General features: G+C 41.5%; 1 protein-coding gene across 1 annotated transcript in view; it reads right to left on the minus strand.

The window, feature by feature from the left end:
• The window catches only part of Vinc (vinculin), a 319106-nt gene that overhangs the window by 27328 nt on the left and 263959 nt on the right, over positions 1-27819 (minus strand). The window contains exons 20-21 of the mRNA XM_071664595.1: positions 9988-10118; positions 8731-8970 (exon numbers count right to left, since the gene is read on the minus strand). Coding sequence (XP_071520696.1) covers positions 8731-8970; positions 9988-10118 — 371 coding nt within the window. The remainder of the gene's footprint in view (positions 1-8730; positions 8971-9987; positions 10119-27819) is intronic.

Consider the following 27819-nt stretch of genomic DNA (forward strand, 5'->3'; position numbering starts at 1 on the left):
TTTCTGATGAATCAGTCACGACAACACAGTACAATAGGGGGTGATGTGGTATACTTGGGACAACATGTTACTAACCTGAACCAAGACATATGGAGTGGTCAGTAAAAGCCAAGGAAAGGCCTAGCCCCTAGATAGGGTGCCCCTAATGGTTACAAAGTAAATGACAGCTAGAGTGGATGTGAGCAAATGAAGCTAAAGCAGATCTTTATCTGTTCCTAACACTATCTCATTAGACAGAACACAATTAACATATGGTAAAAATTAGTATTACTATTATCATTATTATTATTATTATTATTACTATTATTATTATTATTTTTTTTATTTTTTTTATATTTTGCTTTGTTGCTGTCTCCCGCATTAGTGAGGTAGCGCAAGGAAACAGACAAAAGAATGGCCCAATCCACCCACATACACATGTATATACATACATGTCCACACACGCAAATATACATACCTATACATCTCAACGTATACATATATATACACACACAGACATATACATATATACACATGTACATAATTAATACTGTCTGCCTTTATTCATTATTCATTATTATTATTAGTAGTAGTAGTATTATTATCATTATTACTATTATCATTATGTTACTGTTATCATTATTATCAATCTTTTTTCATACTTGATTGCTGTTTCCTGCATTAGCGAGGTAACACCAAGAAACATTAAGAAAGACACATCCACACAGGTACACACATATTTTTTTCTTTTTTTTTTTTTTGCTTTGTCGCTGTTTCCCGCGTTTGTGAGGTAGCGCAAGGAAACAGACGAAAGAAATGGCCCAACCCACCCCCATACACATGTATATACATACGTCCACACACGCAAATATACATACCTACACAGCTTTCCATGGTTTACCCCAGTCGCTTCACATGCCCTGATTCAATCCACTGACAGCACGTCAACCCCGGTATACCACATCGATCCAATGCACTCTATTCCTTGCCCGCCTTTCACCCTCCTGCATGTTCAGGCCCCGATCACACAAAATCTTTTTCACTCCATCTTTCCACCTCCAATTTGGTCTCCCACTTCTCCTCGTTCCCTCCACCTCTGACACATATATCCTCTTGGTCAATCTTTCCTCACTCATTCTCTCCATGTGACCAAACCATTTCAAAACACCCTCTTCTGCTCTCTCAACCACGCTCTTTTTATTTCCACACATCTCTCTTACCCTTACGTTACTTACTCGATCAAACCACCTCACACCACACATTGTCCTCAAACATCTCATTTCCAGCACATCCATCCTCCTGTGCACAACTCTATCCATAGCCCATGCCTTGCAACCATACAACATTGTTGGAACCACTATTCCTTCAAACATACCCATTTTTGCTTTCCGAGATAATGTTCTCGACTTCCACACATTCTTCAAGGCTAACAGGATTTTCGCCCCCTCCCCCACCCTATGATCCACTTCCGCTTCCATGGTTCCATCCGCTGCCAGATCCACTCCCAGATATCTAAATAATAATAATAATAATAATACGAAATATTTTTCTCTAGTCAACTAAAGGACTACCACATGAAATATGAATGACAGCTAACTGTCACTATTTTTCTAAACAGTTTCATTTCAAAGCCAATCAAGTTAACTACAATGGAATGATTCACAGAGGTCAAGAATCCAGGCTTTGAAAATGAGCTATTTGAGAGGAGCATGTGGTATAACTAGATGGAATGCAGAAAGAAATGAGGGGGTGTATGAGAAATACAGCAGGGAATGAATTGTGGAATGGTAAAGTGGGTGAAACTTTGAAGTGGTTTGGGTATGTGGAAAGAATTCATGACAGAGTTCACAAGGAGAGTGCATAATAGTACAATTAAAGAGGCTTATGTGGGAGGATGACCATCTGTGACATGGGGAAATAGAGTGGAAGAATACTGGAGGGAAAGAAATGATGGAAGAATGCGTGGAACAGTGTATGTGAGGGAGACATTCAAGGACAGGGGTAAGTGGAGACTCTTTTGCCACAGCCACCCCATTGATGGATGTTCCCAGAGGGAATGGGCATCAGTGACAGAAAAATAAGTAGATAGAATTTGGCTATGTTGCTTTTAACAGGTGAAACAATACCTTTCAACTGTGAGGGCTCCCTCTCACATGGGTTAATTATCAAGTAGTGGTATTTCCAGTTTAACCCAGCAAATAAAGAAACCATCATCAACAGATAACATAAAAAGGAAAAACAGGTCTCTGCACAATCAAAAACAAGATGCTTTCTATGTGCCATTTAGCTTCAGTAGTGCAACAACATACATTCTAAGATGCTTTCTATGTGCCATTTAGCTTCAGTAGTGCAACAACATACATTCTTACTAAGAGGAAAGATATCCTCTGAATGAATCGTGTCATATGGCAACAAAACGAACATCTTATTACTCAATGTCATTCCTCTCCTTTCTGATGAATCAGTCACGACAACACAGTACAATAGGGGGTGATGTGGTATACTTGGGACAACATGTTACTAACCTGAACCAAGACATATGGAGTGGTCAGTAAAAGCCAAGGAAAGGCCTTGCCCCTAGATAGGGTGCCCTTAATGGTTACAAAGTAAATGACAGCTAGAGTGGATGTGAGCAAATGAAGCTAAAGCAGATCTTTATCTGTTCCTAACACTATCTCATTAGACAGAACACAATTAACATATGGTAAAAATTAGTATTACTATTATCATTATTATTATTATTATTATTATTATCATTATTTTTTTATTTTTTTTTATTTTGCTTTGTTGCTGTCTCCCGCATTAGCGAGGTAGCACAAGGAAACAGACAAAAGAATGGCCCAATCCACCCACATACACATGTATATACATACATGTTCACACACGCAAATATACATACCTATACATCTCAACGTATACATATATATACACACTCAGACATATACATATATACACATGTACATAATTAATACTGTCTGCCTTTATTCATTATTCATTATTATTAGTAGTAGTAGTATTATTATTATCATTATTACTATTATCATTATGTTACTGTTATCATTATTATCAATCTTTTTTCATACTTGATTGCTGTTTCCTGCATTAGCGAGGTAACACCAAGAAACATTAAGAAAGACACATCCACACAGGTACACACATATTTTTTTCTTTTTTTTTTTTTGCTTTGTCGCTGTTTCCCGCGTTTGTGAGGTAGCGCAAGGAAACAGACGAAAGAAATGGCCCAACCCACCCCCATACACATGTATATACATACGTCCACACACGCAAATATACATACCTACACAGCTTTCCATGGTTTACCCCAGTCGCTTCACATGCCCTGATTCAATCCACTGACAGCACGTCAACCCCGGTATACCACATCGATCCAATGCACTCTATTCCTTGCCCGCCTTTCACCCTCCTGCATGTTCAGGCCCCGATCACACAAAATCTTTTTCACTCCATCTTTCCACCTCCAATTTGGTCTCCCACTTCTCCTCGTTCCCTCCACCTCTGACACATATATCCTCTTGGTCAATCTTTCCTCACTCATTCTCTCCATGTGACCAAATCATTTCAAAACACCCTCTTCTGCTCTCTCAACCACGCTCTTTTTATTTCCACACATCTCTCTTACCCTTACGTTACTTACTCAATCAAACCACCTCACACCACACATTGTCCTCAAACATCTCATTTCCAGCACATCCATCCTCCTGCGCACAACTCTATCCATAGCCCATGCCTTGCAACCATACAACATTGTTGGAACCACTATTCCTTCAAACATACCCATTTTTGCTTTCCGAGATAATGTTCTCGACTTCACTTCCACACATTCTTCAAGGCTAACAGGATTTTCGCCCCCTCCCCCACCCTATGATCCACTTCCGCTTCCATGGTTCCATCCGCTGCCAGATCCACTCCTAGATATCTAAAACACTTTACTTCCTCCAGTTTTTCTCCATTCAAACTTACCTCCCAATTGACTTGACCCTCAACCCTACTGTACCTAATAACCTTGCTCTTATTCACATTTACTCTTAACTTTCTTCTTTCACACACTTTACCAAACTCAGTCACCAGCTTCTGCAGTTTCTCACATGAATCAGCCACCAGCGCTGTATCATCAGCGAACAACAACTGACTCACTTCCCAAGCTCTCTCATCCACAACAGACGTCATACTTGCCCCTCTTTCCAAAACTCTTGCATTCACCTCCCTAACAACCCCATCCATAAACAAATTAAACAACCATGGAGACATCACACACCCCTGCCGCAAACCTACATTCACTGAGAACCAATCACTTTCCTCTCTTCCTACACGTACACATGCCTTACATCCTCGATAAAAACTTTTCACTGCTTCTAACAACTTGCCTCCCACACCATATATTCTTAATACCTTCCACAGAGCATCTCTACCAGATCCATAAATGCTACATACAAATCCATTTGCTTTTCTAAGTATTTCTCACATACATTCTTCAAAGCAAACACCTGATCCACACATCCTCTACCACTTCTGAAACCACACTGCTCTTCCCCAATCTGATGCTCTGTACATGCCTTCACCCTCTCAGTCAATACCCTCCCATATAATTTACCAGGAATACTCAACAAACTTATACCTCTGTAATTTGAGCACTCACTCTTATCCCCTTTGCCTTTGTACAATGGCACTATGCACGCATTCCGCCAATCCTCAGGCACCTCACCATGAGTCATACATACATTAAATAACCTTACCAACCAGTCAATAATACAGTCACACACATATATACACATATACATATATATCTTTTCTATTTTATTGTATTTAATTGACGTCTCCTGCGTTAGCGAGGTAGTGCAAGGAAACAGACGAGGAATGGCCCAACCCGCCCTAATTACACATGTATAAACATAAATGCCCACACAAGCACATATATATACATATACATTTCACTGTATACATACATATACATTACACAGACATATAAATATATACACATGTACATATTCATACTTGCTGCCTTCATCCACTCCCGTGGCCATCCCACCACACATGAAAGAGCATCCCCCTTCAGTGAGGTAGCGCCAAGAAAAGACAAAAAAGGCAACATTCGTTCACAGTCTCTTGCTGTCACGTGTAATGCACCGAAACTACAGCTCCCTTTCCATGGTAAAGTTTACCCCAGATTCTTCACATGCCCTGGTTCAATCCAATGACAGCACATCGACCCCAGTATACCACATCATTCCAATTCACTCTATTCCTTGCATGCCTCTCACCCTCCTGTATGTTCAGGTCCTGATAGCTCAAAATCCTTTTCACTCCATCCTTCCACCTCCAATTTGGTCTCCCACTTCTCGTTCCCTCCACTTCTGACACATATATCCTCTTTGTCAATCTTTCCTAACATTCTTTCCTTGTGACCAAACCATTTCAATACACCCTCTTCTGCTTTCTCAACCACACTCTTTTTATTACCACACATCTCTCTTACCCTTTCATTACTTACTCGATCAAACCAATTCACGCCACATACTGCCCTCAAACATTTCATTTCCAACACATCCACCCTCCTCCGTACAACCCTATCCATAGCCCATGCCTTGCAACCATATAATATTGTTGGAACTACTATTCCTTCAAACATACCCATTTTTCTTCTCCAAGACAATGTTCCCTCCTTCCACACATTCTTCATAGCTACCAGAACCTTCGCCCCCTCCCTTAATATACTCAAACATATATTTCAAACCCAGATTTGCATTCAGCATGAAAAATCATCCTCATCCACAAGTTTTCAGGCAAATTTATTACCCTGACAAAAATCCCAAAAATGAAAGGTGACAGTTCAGGGATTATTTTTTTTGCCCCTGTAATCATTGCAAGTATTTTATCCATGAGGAAAAGCATTCCTTTATTCAAAGGAAGCGTGATAACCTTTCCTTATCATCCACTAATAGGTCTTTCCAGTCTTTAGGAAATGGTACTGTTAACAACTTCTGTTCTGATGGTACTGTAGCTGTCTCTCCCTCGGACAAATCAATTCTATTTTGTTCCTGTTTTTCCTCTAATTATACCATGGATGACTCTAACATTACTTCAACCCTGTTGCTTCTTTCACTAATCCTATGTCCCTTTCCATAATCTCTTTTACGACTGTCCAAAAAGCATTTCTCTCTGAACCCAAACAAGGTTTATGGTCCAGATGCCATCCATCCCCATGTAATGAAAGTGTTTTCCTCTGAACTTTCTCCTATACTTGCTCGTCTGTTCTGTTTCTGTTTGAAAACCAAAAATTCTTCTTCTTGGAAGCATACTCTCATATATCCCATCCCTAAGAAGGATGACCATTCTAACCCCTTTAAAACTATCAACCTACTGCTTTCACATTTGCCATTTCCAGGTTGCTGAATCCACCCTCAGATACCATATCCTAAGACATTTTGAATCTCAGTCTTCTCTGTGCTCATCAGGTATGGCTTTCATAAAGCAAGATCTCCAGGTGATATTCTTCCCTATCTTACTAACATCTGGTCATCATTCCTAAAGTATTTAGGGAGTCCTATGTAGTTGCCCTTGACATATCCAAAGCTTTTGACTTTTGGCATTGGGGTTTCATCTCTAAGCTCCCTTCCTTTGGCTTCCCTCCTTCAATTTGCTCCTTCATATCTAGCTTTCTCTATGGCTCATCTAACTCTGTGGCTGTTGATGGATCAACCTCTCGCCCCTTCTCTATCAACAGCAGTATCTCAAGGTTCTATCCTAATACAATTTTTCTTTTTTTCATCATCAATATCCTTTCTTCCACAACTAACCAAATGCACTCATATGTTGATGACTCCACATCCTTCAGTTCTGTTCCTTCTCTCACGCAATCTGAATCTCATTTTGACACAAATTCCTCAATAAACTCATGACTTGGACAGGATATCTCAGCAGGGTATGTGAAATATGGTCAAGTTTAATGCCTCCAAAGACAGCTTGTACCCATCTCTATTAAAGACTCCTCACAACTTTCCTCTCTCCTCTGCCAGTTCCATAATTCCACCTCTTGCCTTCATGAATAACCCCAATTAGTGTTACTGTAACATCCACTCTATCTTGGAAACCAAACATTATGGGTATAACTAAGACTGCCTCTAAGAAACTGGGAGTCCTGTTTAGATATTGAGATTTTTTCTTCTGAACAGTTGCTCCATTTACACAAAGGACTGATCCTTGTATGAAGCACTGCTGTCATATCAAGGGTTGTTCTAACTCTGCATCCTTACTTGACAGTGTTCAATCAAAAGCAGTCCAACTCATGAACTTTCTCAGTCTAACTTTAAAATTTGACCCACTTGCCCTACGTTGCAATGCTGGTTCACTTTCTCTCTTCTATAGCTGTTGTCTTGGTTTCTGTTCCCAAGAGCTGGCTGCATGTGTGCTCCCATCACTAGTGAGCTAGGCTATGCAATACTCAGCACACTACTGCATCACATGATTATTGTATGGCCACTTTCAACTCAAGGATGGGTCATTTTAATAAATGTTTCTTTCCCTACACCTGGAGCTTTGGAACTTTCTACCCTCTCATGTCTTTCCCAATAACTATGACCTGGTACATTTTAAAGGACACATTTAACATTTCCTCCAAAATTCGTACATACTTTCCCTTGTCTCGTCTTTCTCCCTTTCAATAATCTCTACGTATTTCAATTTAGGTCCAGCCCTGATGTGGACTTTTTCATGTGACAGAAGCCTTAAAAAATAGAAAAAATATAAGGAAAATATTTACAAGCTATGGATGACCAAAGCTTGGACATGATCATTCTAGTGATCTTTTGGGCTGAAAAGGCTCATCACTAGTTTACATGATGGCCACTAAAGGGATCAGAAGAACTCTTTGTTTAGCCTGGGCAATTTTCCATTTTGATTGGGATAAGGGAGAAAGAATACTTCCCAAGTATTCCCTGTGTGTCGGAGAAGGCAACTAAAAGGGGAGGGAGCAGGGGGCTGGAAGTCCTCCCCTCCTGTTTTTAATTTTCCAAAAGAAGGAACAGAGAAGGGGGCCAAGTGAGGATATTCCTTCTAAGGATCAGTCCTCTGTTCTTAATGCTATCTCGCTAATGTGAGAAATGGTGAATATGTATGGAAAAGAGAGCATTACTGGCTTTGAAATAGGCATCACACAGTAAATAAAAACATCACATCAGGCGATTTACCTTTCTTTACTTTTAAAAAGTAATGGATGCCAAAGAGCATTGGGTTATACTGAAAATGGCTTTGAACTTTAAAGTAATATTCCAACAAAATTCTACTTTTCATCAGCTGAAGGTATATACATTCCTACATAGCAAGCTGCGAGGTAAAAAACTCTAACACTCCCAACAGTGTATACAACTGGTCAGATAGTAGCAAATGTCAGTTCAATGTACTGATATAGATTGTTCGATGATAGCATTCCATAATCACATTATTCTAACAACAGCAAGATAGTTCAACCTAAAATTCTGACTATGGGTAACTGATACTAACTATAATAATCTCTATAAACCACAAATTAAAAAATATTTCCTGTAATATGCCTATTATGAAAGAACTGTTTAAGCAACGGCTTTATACAAATAAGTGGTACAATACTTTGGATCCAGAAAAATCAAGAGGATAAACATAGCTAAAATGAAGCAAGGATTCAGGTAAGTCATATATCATATTTGTCTTGTCAGGAAGGCCTTCAATGTGGCAGATATTTTTGCTGATAAATCTTACCGTCCTCATGCGTTTATCAGTACATTCCCGTGCTAAGTCCTTTGCCAAGCGTGTCACTTCTTCAGAAGCCTCAGCAATAGCTTTGGCACATGCAATGAGATCTTTTTTGGTGCCACCTTCACCACGCACAAGTTGAGACAACTGGGCCATCAGCAGTGCCATCTTCTTTGCAGCTGCAATGATATCGTTGTCACGGGATGACCACTGCTTGACCTCCTGGTGAAGGCCATGGGCAGCCATCTAATGAAAAAAAATGAGTAAGAATACACCATATACTATTAAGTTCAACTAATATCAATAATGAGAAAACACCTTTTACTAACAGCTGTTTTAATCAAGAGGGGAGAAAGAGCAGACACTGAAGATGAGACTTGTTAGACTAGTATAGTCATGTACAAAACATGGCAAATGACAGGTGGAAGAGTATGGTAGTTTTGACTGGTGGTAAGAAAAACAGCAGTGGACCTAAAAAAAGATGAACAGACATACTGAGTGAATAAGTGAAGAACTCTTGATTATGCCCAGTATTGAAGCTTTACATATGAAGATGAGAATCTAAATGAAGATAACAGTTTCTGCTTGATGAGTCAATTTATTGTACAATACTGTAGCATTAATGGCTATGTTCACTTAAGGAAACATGATCCAAGTTGAAAATAATGTGTAAGGGAAGTGAAGAGCAATATTCACTTGATCCATTCCATGAAATGGAAGCGCATTCAAAGATGACAAACAGACAAACTGAAAATCGATGGCTTCTAAAGAAATCACTTAAGTCCAAACTCATTCATGGTGTAAAAAGTCAATGGTTTTCTCAAATTCACACATTCTTTTCAGAAAAGAAAAGATGGATGAAATGAAGCTCATAATTCCTATATGATATTAAATGAATGAAAATAGTGTTCAATTAATGATATAAATTGGTTGTATATAGAATGAATGTCCATAATTATACTATGAATTCCAGTCATATTGGCATAGGTGAGTACATTATTTTCACTGTAATATGACCATTTATAGTTATCAACCAACATAAAAAATTCAAGATATTCCTGGAAATTCTCACTCAATTCCAAATATCTAAACCTCTACATAATTTCTCCATGGTAAGTGCATTTCAAGCTACAGATGTGCAGTAATACATGCATCATGTAGCATTAACTTTACAACAACAACTGCCTCTACCCTTAGCTCATCTGTGAGGATAGGGAAATAAAAGTAAAAGATGCAACACACACAGGAACAAAATAGGCTTACCATGATGGGTTGGTTGGGTTGTGGTGCCTCACTGAACATGTTGGTCTCCTCTTCATCATCAGTCTCAGGTGGGGGTGGACGAGGAGGTGCCTTCTCTCCACCAGGAAGAGGTGGCCGTGGTGGTGCCTGATCTGTAAAACCCATTGTTGGAATTCAAACAGGACCACAAGAAAAAGGTAGCTAAAAAAAATACAAAAAAATTCAGAACCTCATGTTGGGTTAAGGTATAATACAAAAATTAAAAGAAAAACCACTAAAATGTTAGCATTATTACTAAATCTAGCTAGGATATATACAAAAGATATGAATATGCTGAGCGAAACACAAACACAACACACACATATATATATTTTTTCATACATATTTGCCATTTCCTGCATTAGCAAGGTAGCATTAAGAACAGAGGATTGAGCTTTAGAGGGAATAATCCTCACTTGGCCCCCTACTCTGTTACCTTTTTTGGAAAATAAAAAAAATGGGATGGGAAGATTTTAGTCGCCTTCTATGACACGCAGGGAATATGTGGAAAGTATTCTTTCTCCCCTATCCCCAAAATATATTATAAAAAATATATAAAAATATATTTTTATTTCATTTATTTTATTTATTTTGTTTGTCTCAGTCTCCCGCATTTGCGAGGTAGCGCAAGGAAACACATGAAAGAAATGGCCCAACCCACCCCCATACACAATTATGTACATACACGTCCACACACTCAAATATACATACCTATACATCTCAATGTACACATATATGTACACACACAGACATATACATATATACACATGTACATAATTCATAAGTCAATTGGGAGGTGAGTTTGAATGGAGAAAAACTGGAGGAAGTGAAGTGTTTTAGATATCTGGGAGTGGATCTGGCAGCGGATGGAACCATGGAAGCGGAAGTGGATCATAGGGTGGGGGAGGGGGCGAAAATTCTGGGGGCCTTGAAGAATGCGTGGAAGTCGAGAACATTATCTCGGAAAGCAAAAATGGGTATGTTTGAAGGAATAGTGGTTCCAACAATGTTGTATGGTTGCGAGGCGTGGGCTATGGATAGAGTTGTGCGCAGGAGGATGGATGTGCTGGAAATGAGATGTTTGAGGACAATGTGTGGTGTGAGGTGGTTTGATCGAGTGAGTAACGTAAGGGTAAGAGAGATGTGTGGAAATAAAAAGAGCGTGGTTGAGAGAGCAGAAGAGGGTGTTTTGAAGTGGTTTGGGCTCATGGAGAGAATGAGTGAGGAAAGATTGACCAAGAGGATATATGTGTCGGAGGTGGAGGGAACGAGGAGAAGAGGGAGACCAAATTGGAGGTGGAAAGATGGAGTGAAAAAGATTTTGTGTGATCGGGGGGCCTGAACATGCAGGAGGGTGAAAGGAGGGCAAGGAATAGAGTGAATTGGAGCGATGTGGTATACCGGGGTTGACGTGCTGACAGTGGATTGAATCAAGGCATGTGAAGCGTCTGGGGTAAACCATGGAAAGCTGTGTAGGTATGTATATTTGCGTGTGTGGACGTATGTATATACATGTGTATGGGGGGGGGTTGGGCCATTTCTTTCGTCTGTTTCCTTGCGCTACCTCGCAAACGCGGGAGACAGCGACAAAGTATAATAATAATAATAATAACATAATTCATACAGTCTGCCTTTATTTATTCACATCGCCACCTCACCACACATGGAATAACATCCCCCTCCCCCCTCATGTGTGTGAGGTAGCGCTAGGAAAAGACAACAAAGGCCCCATTCGTTCACACTCAGTCTCCAGCTGTCATGTAATAATGCCCGAAACCACAGCTCCCTTTCCACATCCAGGCCCCACTATATTCACTATATTCACTATACTTTGCCGCTGTCTCCCGCATTAGTGAGGTAGCGCAAGGAAACAGACGAAAGAATGGCCCAACCCACCCACATACACATGTATATACATACATGTCCACACACGCACATATACATACCTATACATCTCAATGTATACATATATATACACACATAGACATATACATATATACACATGTACATAATTCATACTGTCTGCCCTTGTTCATTCCCGTTGCCACCCCGCCACACATGAAATAAGAACCCATTCCCCCCCGCTTGTGTGCGAGGTAGCGTTAGGAAAAGACAACAAAGGCCACATTCGTTCACACTCAGTCTCTAGCTGTCATGTATAATGCCCCAAAACCACAGCTCCCTTTCCACATCCAGGCCCCATAAAACTTTCCATGGTTTACCCCAGATGCTTCACATGCCCTGGTTCAATCCATTGACAGCATGTTGACCACAGTATACCACATCATTCCAATTCACTCTATTCCTTGCACGCCTTTCACCCTCCTGCATGTTCAGGCCCCGATCACTCAAAATCTTTCTCACTCCATCTTTCCACCTCCAATTTGGTCTTCCACTTCTCGTTCCCTCCACCTCTGACACATATATCCTGTCTGTCAACTTTTCCTCACTCATTCTCTCCATGTGACCAAACCATTTCAAAACACCCTCTTCTGCTCTCTCAACCACACTCTTTTTATTACCATACATCTCTCTTACCCTTTCATCATTACTTACTCGATCAAACCACCTCACACCACATTTTGTCTTCAAACACCTCATTTCCAGCACATCCACCCTCCTCCACACAACTCTATCTATAGCCCACACCTTGCAACCATATATCATTGCTGGAACCACTATTCCTTCAAACATACCCATTTTTGCTTTCCAAGATAACATTCTCGACTTCCACACAATCTTCAATGCTCCCAGAACTTTCGCCCCCTCTCCCAACCTATGATTCACTTCTGCTTTCATGGTTCCATCTGCTGCCAAATCCACTTCCAGATATCTAAAACACTTCACTTCCTCTAGTTTTTCTCCATTCAAACTTACCTCCCAGTTGACTTGTCCCTCAACCCTACTGTACCAAATAACCTTGCTCTTATTCACATTTACTCAATGCTTTCTTCTTTCACACACCTTACCGAACTCAGTCACCAGCTTCTGCAGTTTCTCACCCAAATCAGCCACCAGCGCTGTATCATCAGCGAACAACAACTAACTCACTTCCCAAGCTCTCTCATCCACAACAGACTGCATACTTGCCCCTCTTTCCGAAACTTTTGCATTCACCTCCCTAACAACCCCATCCATAAACAAATTATACAACCATGGAGACATCATGCACCCCTGTCACAAACCAACATTCACTGAGAACCACTTTCCTCTCTTCCTACATGTACACATGCCTTACATCCTTGATAAAAACTTTTCACTGCTTCTAACAACTTGCCTCCCACCCCATACACACACACACACACACACACACATATATATATATATATATATATATATATATATATATATATATATATATATATTTCCTATGAGTCCACGGGGAAAATGAAACACAATAAATTCCCAAGTGCACTTTTGTGTAATAATCACACTCGTGTAATAATCACATCATCAGGGGAGACAAAAGAGAGAAATACAAGTCATTTGATACACATCGAAGAGACGAAGCTAGAACACCATTTGGTAAACATGTGATTGTCTCGGAAAATGCCCTGGTTCAATCCACTGACGGCACGTCGACCCCAACATACCACATCATTCCAATTCACTCTAATCCTTGAATGCCTTTCACCCTCCTGTATGTTCAGGCCCCAATCACTCAAAATCTTTTTCACTCCATTCTCCCACCTCCAATTTAGTCTCCTGCTTCTCCTTGTTCCCTCTACCTCTGACACATATATCCTCTTTGTCAATCTTTCCTCACTCATTCTCTCCTGTGTGACCAAACCATTTCAACACACCCTCTTCTGCTCTCTCATCCATACTCTTTTAATTACTACACATCTCTCTTACCCTTTCATTACTTGATCAAATCACCTTACACCACATATTGTCCTCAAACATTTCATTTGCAACACATCTATCCTCCTCCGTACAACCATATCTATAGCCCATGCCTCGCAACCATATAAAATTGTTGGAACCACTATTCCTGCAAACATACCCAATTTTGCTCCGAGATAACATTCTCGCCTTGCACACATTCTTCAACACTCCCAAAACTTTCGCTCCCTCCCACACCCTGTGACACTTCCGCTTCCATGGTTCCATCCGCTGCTAAGTCCACTCCCAGATATCTAAATCACTTCACTTCCTCCATTTAAACTTACCTCCCAGTTAACTTGTCCCTCAACCCTACTGAACCTAATAGCCTTGCTCTTATTCACATTTACTCTCAACTTCCTTCTTTCATACACTTTACCATACTCAGTCACCAACTTCTGCAGTTTCTCACCCGAATCAGCTACCAGCACTGTATCATCAGTGAACAACAGCTGACTCACTTACCAAGCCTTCTCATCCCTGAGGTAGGGGAGAAAGAATTCTACTTCCATATTCTCTATGTATTGCAGAAGGCAACTAAAAGGAGAGGGAGCAGGGGGCTGGAAATCCTTCCCTGCCAAGTGAGTGAGGATTTTCCCTCTAAGGCTAAGTTCTCAGTCCTAATGCTACCTTGCTAATGTGCTAATTGGTGAACATGTATGGATGTTAATGTGCTGAAAGGGATGTTTGATAGCTTTCTTGTGAAGGTGAAGAGTTGTAGAGGTTTTCAAAAAGGAAGAGAGATGGTTGGGGAGAAGAGAGTGGTGAGAGTAAGTGAGCTTGGAAAGGACACTTGTGAAAGGAAGTACCAGGAGACATTGAGTGTAGAATGGCAAAAGGTGAGAGCAAATGATGTGAGGGTAGTGGGTGAGGAATGGAATGTATTTAGGGAAGCAGTGATGGCATGTGCAAAAGATGCATGTGGCATGAGAAAGGTGGGAGGTGGGCAGATTAGAAAGGGTAGTGAGTGGTGGGATGAAGAAGTACAGTTGTTAGTGATGGAGAAAAGAGAGGCATTTGGACAATACTTACAAGGAAGGAGTGCAAATGACGGAGATTTATAAGAGAAAGCGGCAGGAGGTCAAGAGCATGGTGCAAGGGTTGAAAAAGAGGGCAAATAAGAGTTGGGGTGAGAGTATCATTAAACTTTTGGGAGAATAAAAAAATGTTTTGGAAGGAGGTAAATAACGTGTGAAAGACAAGAGAACAAATGAGAACATCAGTGAAGGGAGCAAAGGGGGAAGTGTTGAGAAGTAGTGATGAAGTGAGAAGGGTGTGAAGGAGATGGAGTGAGTATTCTGAAGATTTGTTGAAAGTATTTGATGATAGAGTGGCAGATGTAGGATGTTTTGGTCGGGGTGGTGTGCGAAGTGAGAGGGTCAAGGAGATTGGTTTGGTTAAGAGAGAAGAGGTGGTGAAAGCCTTGCAGAAGATGAAATCTGGAATGGCAGCAAGTTTGGATGGTATTGCAGTTGAATTAATTATGGGGTGACTGTGTTGTTGATTGGTTGGTAAGGATATTCAGTGTATGTATGGATCATGGTGAAGCGCTTGAGGTTTGGCAGAATGCACGTCTAGTGCTATTGTACAAAGGCAAAAGGGATAAAGGTGAGTGTTCCAACTACTGCAGAGACATATGTTTGTTGAGTATTTCTGGAAAGTTGTATGGGAGTGTACTAATTAAGAGGGTAAAGACATGTACAAAGCATCAGACTGGGGAGGAGCAGTGTGGTTTCAGAAGTGGTAGAGGATGTGTGGATCAGGTGTTTGCTTTGAAGAATGTGTGAGAAATACTTAGAAAAACAGATGGATTTGTACGTGACATTTATGGATCTGGAGAAAGCATATGATAGGGTTGATAGTGATGCTTTGTGGAAGGTATTAAGAGTATATGGTGTTTGAGGTAAACTGCTTGCAGCAGTGAAAAGTTTTTAACAAGAATGTAAGGCATGTGTATGAGCAGGAAGAGAGGAGAGTGATTGGTTCTCAGTGAAGGTCAGTCTGCGGTAGGGGTGTGTGATGTCTCCATGGTTGTTTGTTTATGGATGGGGTGGTTAGAGAGGTAAATGCAATAGTTTTGGAGGGAGGGGTGAGTATGCAGTTTGTTGGGGATGAGAGGGCCTGGGAAGTGAGTTAGTTGTTGTTTGCTGATGATACAGCACTGGTGGCTGATTCAAATGAGAAACTGCAGAAGTTGCACTGAGTTTGGAAAAGTGTGTGAAAGGAGAAAGTTGAGAGTAAATGTAAATAAGAGCAAGGTTATTTGGTTCAGCAGGGTTAAGGGTCAAGTTATCTGGGATGTAAATTTGAATGGAGAAAGGTTGGAGGAGGTGATGTGTTTTAGATATCTGGAGGTGGACTTGGCAGCAAATGGAGCTATGGAAGCGAAAGTGTCACAGGGTGGGGTTGGGGCGAAGGTTCTGGGAGCAATGAAGAATGTGTGGAAGGAAAGAACGTTGTCTCTTAAAACAAAAAATGAGTATGTTTGAAGGAAAAGTAGTTCTAAAAATATTATATGGTTGCGAGGCATGGGCTACAGTTGTACAGAGGAGGGTGGATGTATTGGAAATTAATTGTTTGAGGACAATGTGTGGTGTGAGGTGGTTTGATCGAGTGAGTAACGTAAGGGTAAGAGAGATGTGTGGAAATAAAAAGAGCGTGGTTGAGAGAGCAGAAGAGGGTGTTTTGAAGTGGTTTGGGCTCATGGAGAGAATGAGTGAGGAAAGATTGACCAAGAGGATATATGTGTCGGAGGTGGAGGGAACGAGGAGAAGAGGGAGACCAAATTGGAGGTGGAAAGATGGAGTGAAAAAGATTTTGTGTGATCGGGGCCTGAACATGCAGGAGGGTGAAAGGAGGGCAAGGAATAGAGTGAATTGGAGCGATGTGGTATACCGGGGTTGACGTGCTGACAGTGGATTGAATCAAGGCATGTGAAGCGTCTGGGGTAAACCATGGAAAGCTGTGTAGGTATGTATATTTGCGTGTGTGGACGTATGTATATACATGTGTATGGGGGGGGTTGGGCCATTTCTTTCGTCTGTTTCCTTGCGCTACCTCGCAAACGCGGGAGACAGCGACAAAGTATAATAATAATAATAATAACATAATTCATACAGTCTGCCTTTATTTATTCACATCGCCACCTCACCACACATGGAATAACATCCCCCTCCCCCCTCATGTGTGTGAGGTAGCGCTAGGAAAAGACAACAAAGGCCCCATTCGTTCACACTCAGTCTCCAGCTGTCATGTAATAATGCCCGAAACCACAGCTCCCTTTCCACATCCAGGCCCCACTATATTCACTATATTCACTATACTTTGCCGCTGTCTCCCGCATTAGTGAGGTAGCGCAAGGAAACAGACGAAAGAATGGCCCAACCCACCCACATACACATGTATATACATACATGTCCACACACGCACATATACATACCTATACATCTCAATGTATACATATATATACACACATAGACATATACATATATACACATGTACATAATTCATACTGTCTGCCCTTGTTCATTCCCGTTGCCACCCCGCCACACATGAAATAAGAACCCATTCCCCCCCGCTTGTGTGCGAGGGTAGCGTTAGGAAAAGACAACAAGGCCACATTCGTTCACACTCAGTCTCTAGCTGTCATGTATAATGCCCCAAAACCACAGCTCCCTTTCCACATCCAGGCCCCATAAAACTTTCCATGGTTTACCCCAATGCTTCACATGCCCTGGTTCAATCCATTGAAGCAGTTGACCACAGTATACCACATCATTCCAATTCACTCTATTCCTTGCACGCCTTTCACCCTCCTGCATGTTCAGGCCCCGATCACTCAAAATCTTTCTCACTCCATCTTTCCACCTCCAATTTGGTCTTCCACTTCTCGTTCCCTCCACCTCTGACACATATATCCTGTCTGTCAACTTTTCCTCACTCATTCTCTCCATGTGACCAAACCATTTCAAAACACCCTCTTCTGCTCTCTCAACCACACTCTTTTTATTACCATACATCTCTCTTACCCTTTCATCATTACTTACTCGATCAAACCACCTCACACCACATTTTGTCTTCAAACACCTCATTTCCAGCACATCCACCCTCCTCCACACAACTCTATCTATAGCCCACACCTTGCAACCATATATCATTACTGGAACCACTATTCCTTCAAACATACCCATTTTTGCTTTCCAAGATAACATTCTCGACTTCCACACAATCTTCAATGCTCCCAGAACTTTCGCCCCCTCTCCCAACCTATGATTCACTTCTGCTTTCATGGTTCCATCTGCTGCCAAATCCACTTCCAGATATCTAAAACACTTCACTTCCTCTAGTTTTTCTCCATTCAAACTTACCTCCCAGTTGACTTGTCCTTCAACCCTACTGTACCAAATAACCTTGCTCTTATTCACATTTACTCTCAGCTTTCTTCTTTCACACACCTTACCGAACTCAGTCACCAGCTTCTGCAGTTTCTCACCCAAATCAGCCACCAGCGCTGTATCATCAGCGAACAACAACTGACTCACTTCCCAAGCTCTCTCATCCACAACAGACTGCATACTTGCCCCTCTTTCCGAAACTTTTGCATTCACCTCCCTAACAACCCCATCCATAAACAAATTATACAACCATGGAGACATCATGCACCCCTGTCACAAACCAACATTCACTGAGAACCAATCACTTTCCTCTCTTCCTACATGTATACATGCCTTACATCCTCGATAAAAACTTTTCACTGCTTCTAACAACTTGCCTCCCACCCCATACACACACACACACACACATATATATATATATATATATATATATATATATTCCTATGAGTCCATGGGGAAAATGAAACACAATAAATTCCCAAGTGCACTTTTGTGTAATAATCACACTCGTGTAATAATCACATCATCAGGGGAGACAAAAGAGAGAAATACAAGTCATTTGATACACATCGAAGAGACGAAGCTAGAACACCATTTGGTAAACATGTGATTGTCTCGGACAATGCCCTGGTTCAATCCACTGACGGCACGTCGACCAACATACCACATCATTCCAATTCACTCTAATCCTTGCATGCCTTTCACCCTCCTGTATGTTCAGGCCCCAATCACTCAAAATCTTTTTCACTCCATTCTCCCACCTCCAATTTAGTCTCCTGCTTCTCCTTGTTCCCTCTACCTCTGACACATATATCCTCTTTGTCAATCTTTCCTCACTCATTCTCTCCTGTGTGACCAAACCATTTCAACACACCCTCTTCTGCTCTCTCATCCATACTCTTTTAATTACTACACATCTCTCTTACCCTTTCATTACTTGATCAAATCACCTTACACCACATATTGTCCTCAAACATTTCATTTGCAACACATCTATCCTCCTCCGTACAACCATATCTATAGCCCATGCCTCGCAACCATATAAAATTGTTGGAACCACTATTCCTGCAAACATACCCATTTTTGCTCCGAGATAACATTCTCACCTTGCACACATTCTTCAACACTCCCAAAACTTTCACTCCCTCCCACACCCTGTGACACTTCCGCTTCCATGGTTCCATCCGCTGCTAAGTCCACTCCCAGATATCTAAATCACTTCACTTCCTCCATTTAAACTTACCTCCCAGTTAACTTGTCCCTCAACCCTACTGAACCTAATAGCCTTGCTCTTATTCACATTTACTCTCAACTTCCTTCTTTCATACACTTTACCATACTCAGTCACCAACTTCTGCAGTTTCTCACCCGAATCAGCTACCAGCACTGTATCATCAGTGAACAACAGCTGACTCACTTACCAAGCCTTCTCATCCCTGAGGTAGGGGAGAAAGAATTCTACTTCCATATTCTCTATGTATTGCAGAAGGCAACTAAAAGGAGAGGGAGCAGGGGGCTGGAAATCCTTCCCTGCCAAGTGAGTGAGGATTTTCCCTCTAAGGCTAAGTTCTCAGTCCTAATGCTACCTTGCTAATGTGCTAATTGGTGAACATGTATGGATGTTAATGTGCTGAAAGGGATGTTTGATAGCTTTCTTGTGAAGGTGAAGAGTTGTAGAGGTTTTCAAAAAGGAAGAGAGATGGTTGGGGAGAAGAGAGTGGTGAGAGTAAGTGAGCTTGGAAAGGACACTTGTGAAAGGAAGTACCAGGAGACATTGAGTGTAGAATGGCAAAAGGTGAGAGCAAATGATGTGAGGGTAGTGGGTGAGGAATGGAATGTATTTAGGGAAGCAGTGATGGCATGTGCAAAAGATGCATGTGGCATGAGAAAGGTGGGAGGTGGGCAGATTAGAAAGGGTAGTGAGTGGTGGGATGAAGAAGTACAGTTGTTAGTGATGGAGAAAAGAGAGGCATTTGGACAATACTTACAAGGAAGGAGTGCAAATGACGGAGATTTATAAGAGAAAGCGGCAGGAGGTCAAGAGCATGGTGCAAGGGTTGAAAAAGAGGGCAAATAAGAGTTGGGGTGAGAGTATCATTAAACTTTTGGGAGAATAAAAAAATGTTTTGGAAGGAGGTAAATAACGTGTGAAAGACAAGAGAACAAATGAGAACATCAGTGAAGGGAGCAAAGGGGGAAGTGTTGAGAAGTAGTGATGAAGTAGAAGGGTGTGAAGGAGATGGAGTGAGTATTCTGAAGATTTGTTGAAAGTATTTGATGATAGAGTGGCAGATGTAGGATGTTTTGGTCGGGGTGGTGTGCGAAGTGAGAGGGTCAAGGAGATTGGTTTGGTTAAGAGAGAAGAGGTGGTGAAAGCCTTGCAGAAGATGAAATCTGGAATGGCAGCAAGTTTGGATGGTATTGCAGTTGAATTAATTATGGGGTGACTGTGTTGTTGATTGGTTGGTAAGGATATTCAGTGTATGTATGGATCATGGTGAAGCGCTTGAGGTTTGGCAGAATGCACGTCTAGTGCTATTGTACAAAGGCAAAAGGGATAAAGGTGAGTGTTCCAACTACTGCAGAGACATATGTTTGTTGAGTATTTCTGGAAAGTTGTATGGGAGTGTACTAATTAAGAGGGTAAAGACATGTACAAAGCATCAGACTGGGGAGGAGCAGTGTGGTTTCAGAAGTGGTAGAGGATGTGTGGATCAGGTGTTTGCTTTGAAGAATGTGTGAGAAATACTTAGAAAAACAGATGGATTTGTACGTGACATTTATGGATCTGGAGAAAGCATATGATAGGGTTGATAGTGATGCTTTGTGGAAGGTATTAAGAGTATATGGTGTTTGAGGTAAACTGCTTGCAGCAGTGAAAAGTTTTTAACAAGAATGTAAGGCATGTGTATGAGCAGGAAGAGAGGAGAGTGATTGGTTCTCAGTGAAGGTCAGTCTGCGGTAGGGGTGTGTGATGTCTCCATGGTTGTTTGTTTATGGATGGGGTGGTTAGAGAGGTAAATGCAATAGTTTTGGAGGGAGGGGTGAGTATGCAGTTTGTTGGGGATGAGAGGGCCTGGGAAGTGAGTTAGTTGTTGTTTGCTGATGATACAGCACTGGTGGCTGATTCAAATGAGAAACTGCAGAAGTTGCACTGAGTTTGGAAAAGTGTGTGAAAGGAGAAAGTTGAGAGTAAATGTAAATAAGAGCAAGGTTATTTGGTTCAGCAGGGTTAAGGGTCAAGTTATCTGGGATGTAAATTTGAATGGAGAAAGGTTGGAGGAGGTGATGTGTTTTAGATATCTGGAGGTGGACTTGGCAGCAAATGGAGCTATGGAAGCGAAAGTGTCACAGGGTGGGGTGAAGGTTCTGGGAGCAATGAAGAATGTGTGGAAGGAAAGAACGTTGTCTCTTAAAACAAAAAATGAGTATGTTTGAAGGAAAAGTAGTTCTAAAAATATTATATGGTTGCGAGGCATGGGCTACAGTTGTACAGAGGAGGGTGGATGTATTGGAAATTAATTGTTTGAGGACAATGTGTGGTGTGAGGTGGTTTGATTGAGTAACGAAAGGGTAAGAGATGTGTGGTAATAACAAGAGTGTTGTTGAAAGAGCAGAAGAGGGTGAGTTGAAATGGAGGTGGAAGGATGGAGTGAAAAAGAATTTGAGCGATCAAGGCCTGAACATACAGGAGGGTGAAAGGCATGCAAGGAATAGAGTGAACTGGAATGATGTGGTATACCAGGGTTGATGTGCTGTCAATGGATTGAACTAGGGCATGTGAAGCGTCTGGGATAAAACCATGAAAAGTTTTGTGGGGCCTAGATGTGGAAAGGGAGCTGTGGTTTTGGTGCATTACACATGACAGCTAAAGACTGAGTGCGAATGAAAGTGGCCTTTATTGTCTTTTCTCGGCGCTATCTCATGTGCACACGCACGCACGCGGGGGATGCTATTTCATGTGTGGTGGGGCGGTGATGGGAATGGATGAAGGCAGCAAGTATGAATATGTATGTGTGTATATATGTATATGTCTGTGTATGTATATGTATGTATATGTTGAAATGTATAGGTATGTATATGTGGGTGTGTGGGCATTTATGTATATACATGTGTAAGTGGGAGGGTTGGGCCATTCTTTCGTCTGTTGTCCTTACACTACCTCGCAAACATGGGAGATGGCGATTAAGCATAATTATAATAAATAATATATATATGGGAATATCATTGAAGGGGGCTAATTGGGAGGTGATAACAAGTAGTGGTGATGTGAGAAGAAGATGGAATGAGTATTTTGAAGGTTTGTTGTATGTGTTTGATGACAGAGTGACAGATATAGGATGTTTTGGTCGAGGTGGTGTGCAAAGTGAGAGGTTTAGGGAGAATGATTTGGTAAACAGAGAAGAGGTAGTAAAAGCTTTGTGGAAGATGAAAGCTGGCAAGGCAGTGGGATTGGATGGTATTGCAGTGGAATTTATTAAAAAAAAAAGGTGGTGACTGTATTGTTGACTGGCTGGTAAGGTTATTTAATGTATGTATGACTCATGGTGAGGTGCCTGAGGATTGGCAGAATGCATGCATAGTGCCATTGTACAAAGGCAAAGGGGACAAAAGTGAGTGCTCGATTAACAGAGGTATAAGTTTGTTGAGTATTCCTGGAAATTATATGGGAGGGTATTGACTGAGAGGGTGAAGGAATGTACAGACCATCAGACTGGGGAAGAGCAGTGTGGTTTCAGAAGTGGTAGAGGATGTGTGGATCAGGTGTTTGCTTTGAAGAATGTATGTGAGAAATACTTAGAAAAGCAAATGGATTTGTATGTAGCATTTATGGATCTGGAGAAGGCATATGATAGAGTTGATAGAGATGCTCGTGGAAGGTTTTAAGAATATATGGTGTGGGAGGCAAGTTGTTAGAAGCAGTGAAAAGTTTTTATCGAGGATGTAAGGCATGTGTATATGTAGGAAGAGAGGAAAGTGATTGGTTCTCAGTGAATGTTGGTTTGTGGCAGGGGTGCGTGATGTCTCCATGGTTGTTTAATTTGTTTATCGATGGGGTTGTTAGGGAGGTGAATGCAAGAGTTTTGGAAAGAGGGACAAGTATGCAGTCTGTTGTGGAGGAGAGAGCTTGGAAAGTGAGTCAGTTGTTGTTCGCTGATGATACAGTGCTGGTGGCTGATTCGGGTGAGAAACTGCAGAAGCTGGTAACTGAGTTTGGTAAAGTGTGTGAAAGAAGAAAGCTGAGAGTAAATGTGAATAAGAGCAAGGTTATTAGGTACAGTAGGGTTGAGGGGCAAGTCAATTGGGAGGTAAGTTTGGATGGAGAAAAACTGGAGGAAGTGAAGTGTTTTAGATATCTGGGGATGGATTTGGCAGCAGAGGGAACCATGGAAGCGGAAGTGAATCATAGGGTGGGAGAGGGGGCGAAAGTTCTGGGAGCGTTGAAAAATGTGTGGAAGTCGAGAACGTTATCTTGGAAAGCAAAAATGGGTATGTTTGAGGGAATAGCGATTCCAAAAATGTTATATGGTTGCGAGGCGTGGGCTATAGATAGAGATGTGCGGAGGAGGGTGGATGTGCTGGAAATGAGATGTTTGAGGATAATATGTGGTGTGAGGTGGTTTGATCGAGTAAGTAATGAAAGGGTAAGAGAGATGTGTGGTAATAAAAAGAGTGTGGTTGAGAGAGCAGAAGAGGGTGTTTTGAAATGGTTTGGTCACATGAAGAGAATGAGTGAGGAAAGATTGACCAAGAGGATATATGTGTCGGAGGTGGAGGGAACGAGGAGAAGTGGGAGACCAAATTGGAGGTGGAAAGATGGAGTGAAAAAGATTTTGTGTGATCAGGGCCTGAACATGCAGGAGGGTGAAAGGAGGGCAAGGAATAGAGTGAATTGGATCGATGTGGTATACCGGGATTGACGTGCTGTCAGTGGATTGAATCAGGGCATGTGAAGCGTCTGGGGTAAACCATGGAAAGCTGTGTAGGTATGTATATTTGCGTGTGTGGACGTATGTATATACATGTGTATGGCGGTGGGTTGGGCCATTTCTTTCGTCTGTTTCCTTGTGCTACCTTGCAAACGCGGGAGACAGCGGCAAAAAAAAAAAAAAAAAATATATATATATATATATATATATATATATATATATATATATATATATATATATATATATATATATATATTTTTTTTTTGCTTTGTCGCTATCTCCCGCGTTTGCGAGGTAGCGCAAGGAAACAGACGAAAGAAATGGCCCAACCCACCCCCATACACATGTATATACATACATCCACACACGCAACTATACATACCTACACAGCTTTCCATGGTTTACCCCACATGCTTCACATGCCCTGATTCAATCCACTGACAGCACGTCAACCCCGGTATACCACATCGCTCCAATTCACTCTATTCCTTGCCCTCCTTTCACCCTCCTGCATGTTCAGGCCCCGATCACACAAAATCTTTTTCACTCCATCTTTCCACCTCCAATTTGGTCTCCCACTTCTCCTCGTTCCCTCCACCTCCGACACATATATCCTCTTGGTCAATCTTTCCTCACTCATTCTTTCCATGTGCCCAAACCATTTCAAAACACCCTCTTCTGCTCTCTCAACCACGCTCTTTTTATTTCCACACATCTCTCTTACCCTTACGTTACTTACTCGATCAAACCACCTCACACCACACATTGTCCTCAAACATCTCATTTCCAGCACATCCATCCTCCTGCGCACAACTCTATCCATAGCCCACGCCTCGGAACCATACAACATTGTTGGAACCACTATTCCTTCAAACATACCCATTTTTGCTTTCCGAGATATATACATATATACAAAGTATAAAAAAAAAAAAAAAATATATATATATATATATATATATATATATATATATATATATATATATATATATATATTTTTTTTTTTTTGTCGCTGTCTCCCGCGTTTGCGAGGTAGCGCAAGGAAACAGACAAAAGAAATGGCCCAACCCACCCCCATACACATGTATATACATACGTCCACACATGCAAATATACATACCTACACAGCTTTCCATGGTTTACCCCAGACGCTTCACATGCCTTGATTCAATCCACTGACAGCACGTCAACCCCGGTATACCACATCGCTCCAATTCACTATTCCTTGCCCTCCTTTCACCCTCCTGCATGTTCAGGCCCCGATCACACAAAATCTTTTTCACTCCATCTTTCCACCTCCAATTTGGTCTCCCTCTTCTCCTCATTCCCTCCACCTCCGACACATATATCCTCTTGGTCAATCTTTCCTCACTCATTCTCTCCATCTGACCAAACCATTTCAAAACACCCTCTTCTGCTCTCTCAACCACGCTCTTTTTTTTTCCACACATCTCTCTTACCCTTACGTTACTTACTTGATCAAACCACCTCACACCACACATTGTCCTCAAACATCTCATTTCCAGCACATCCATCCTCCTGCGCACAACTCTATCCATAGTCCACGCCTCGCAACCATACAACATTGTTGGAACCACTATTCCTTCAAACATACCCATTTTTGCTTTCCGAGATAATGTTCTCGACTTCCACACATTCTTCAAGGCTCCCAGAATTTTCGCCCCCTCCCCCACCCTATGATCCACTTCTGCTTCCATGTTTCCATCCGCTGCCAGATCCACTCCCAGATATCTAAAACACTTCGCTTCCTCCAGTTTTTCTCCATTCAAACTCACCTCCCAATTGACTTGACCCTCAACCCTACTGTACCTAATAACCTTGCTCTTATTCACATTTACTCTTAACTTTCTTCTTTCACACACTTTACCAAACTCAGTCACCAGCTTCTCCAGTTTCTCACATGAATCAGCCACCAGCGCTGTATCATCAGCGAACAACAACTGACTCACTTCCCAAGCTCTCTCATCCCCAACAGACTTCATACTTGCCCCTCTTTCCAAAACTCTTGCATTCACCTCCCTAACAACCCCATCGATAAACAAATTAAACAACCATGGAGACATCACACACCCCTGCCGCAAACCTACATTCACTGAGAACCAATCACTTTCCTCTCTTCCTACGCGTACACATGCCTTACATCCTCGATAAAAACTTTTCACGGCTTCTAACAACTTTCCTCCCACACCATATATTCTTAATACCTTCCACAGAGCATCTCTATCAACTCTATCATATGCCTTCTCCAGATCCATAAATGCTACATACAAATCCTTTTACTTTTCTAAGTATTTCTCACATACATTCTTCAAAGCAAACACCTGATCCACACATCCTCTACCACTTCTGAAACCAGACTGCTCTTCCCCAATCTGATGCTCTGTACATGCCTTCACCCTCTCAATCAATACCCTCCCATATAATTTGCCAGGAATACTCAACAAACTTATACCTCTGTAATTTGAGCACTCACTCTTATTCCCTTTGCCTTTGTACAATGGCACTATGCACGCATTCCGCCAATCCTCAGGCACCTCACCATGAGTCATACATACATTAAATAACCTTACCAACCAGTCAACAATACAGTCACCCCCTTTTTTAATAAATTCCACTGCAATACCATCCAAACCTGCTGCCTTGCCGGCTTTCATCTTCCGCAAAGCTTTTACTACCTCTTCTCTGTTTACCAAATCATTTTCCCTAACCCTCGCACTTTGCACACCACCTCGACCAAAACACCCTATATCTGCCACTCTATCATCAAACACATTCAACAAACCTTCAAAATACTCACTCCATCTCCTTCTCACATCACCACTACTTGTTATCACCTCCCCATTTGCACCCTTCACTGAAGTTCCCATTTGCTCCCTTGTCTTACGCACTTTATTTACCTCCTTCCAGAACATCTTTTTATTCTCCCTAAAATTTAATGATACTCTCTCACCCCAACTCTCATTTGCCCTTTTTTTCACCTCTTGCACCTTTCTCTTGACCTCCTGTCTCTTTCTTTTATATGTCTCCCACTCAATTTCATTTTTTCCCTGCAAAAATCGTCCAAATGCCTCTCTCTTCTCTTTCACTAATACTCTTACTTCTTCATCCCACCACTCACTACCCTTTCTAATCAACCCATCTCCCACTCTTCTCATGCCACAAGCATCTTTTGCGCAATCCATCACTGATTCCCTAAATACATCCCATTCCTCCCCCACTCCCCTTACTTCCATTGTTCTCACCTTTTTCCATTCTGTACTCAGTCTCTCCTGGTACTTCCTTACACAAGTCTCCTTCCCAAGCTCACTTACTCTCACCACCCTCTTCACCCCAACATTCAACATACATATATATATCAAAATATTAGTGTTCCTTGACTTCACATACTAGTGGTTATGCCTTGATCAAGGAGCTACCTTATGTAAGGTTATGGTATCAACAATGGACAGAGAGGATTACATTCCTAAAAAAGGACCAGTTCAAAGGAGTCCATTTATTCTCTGCTTCTTTAATAATTGTAGTACAACCCTAAAGCTGTAACAGCCCAACAAAGGGATCTGGGTTATATGATAATGCTAATAATTCCA

This window comes from Panulirus ornatus, chromosome 9 (genome assembly GCF_036320965.1).
Source record: "Panulirus ornatus isolate Po-2019 chromosome 9, ASM3632096v1, whole genome shotgun sequence".
NCBI lineage: Eukaryota > Metazoa > Arthropoda > Malacostraca > Decapoda > Palinuridae > Panulirus > Panulirus ornatus.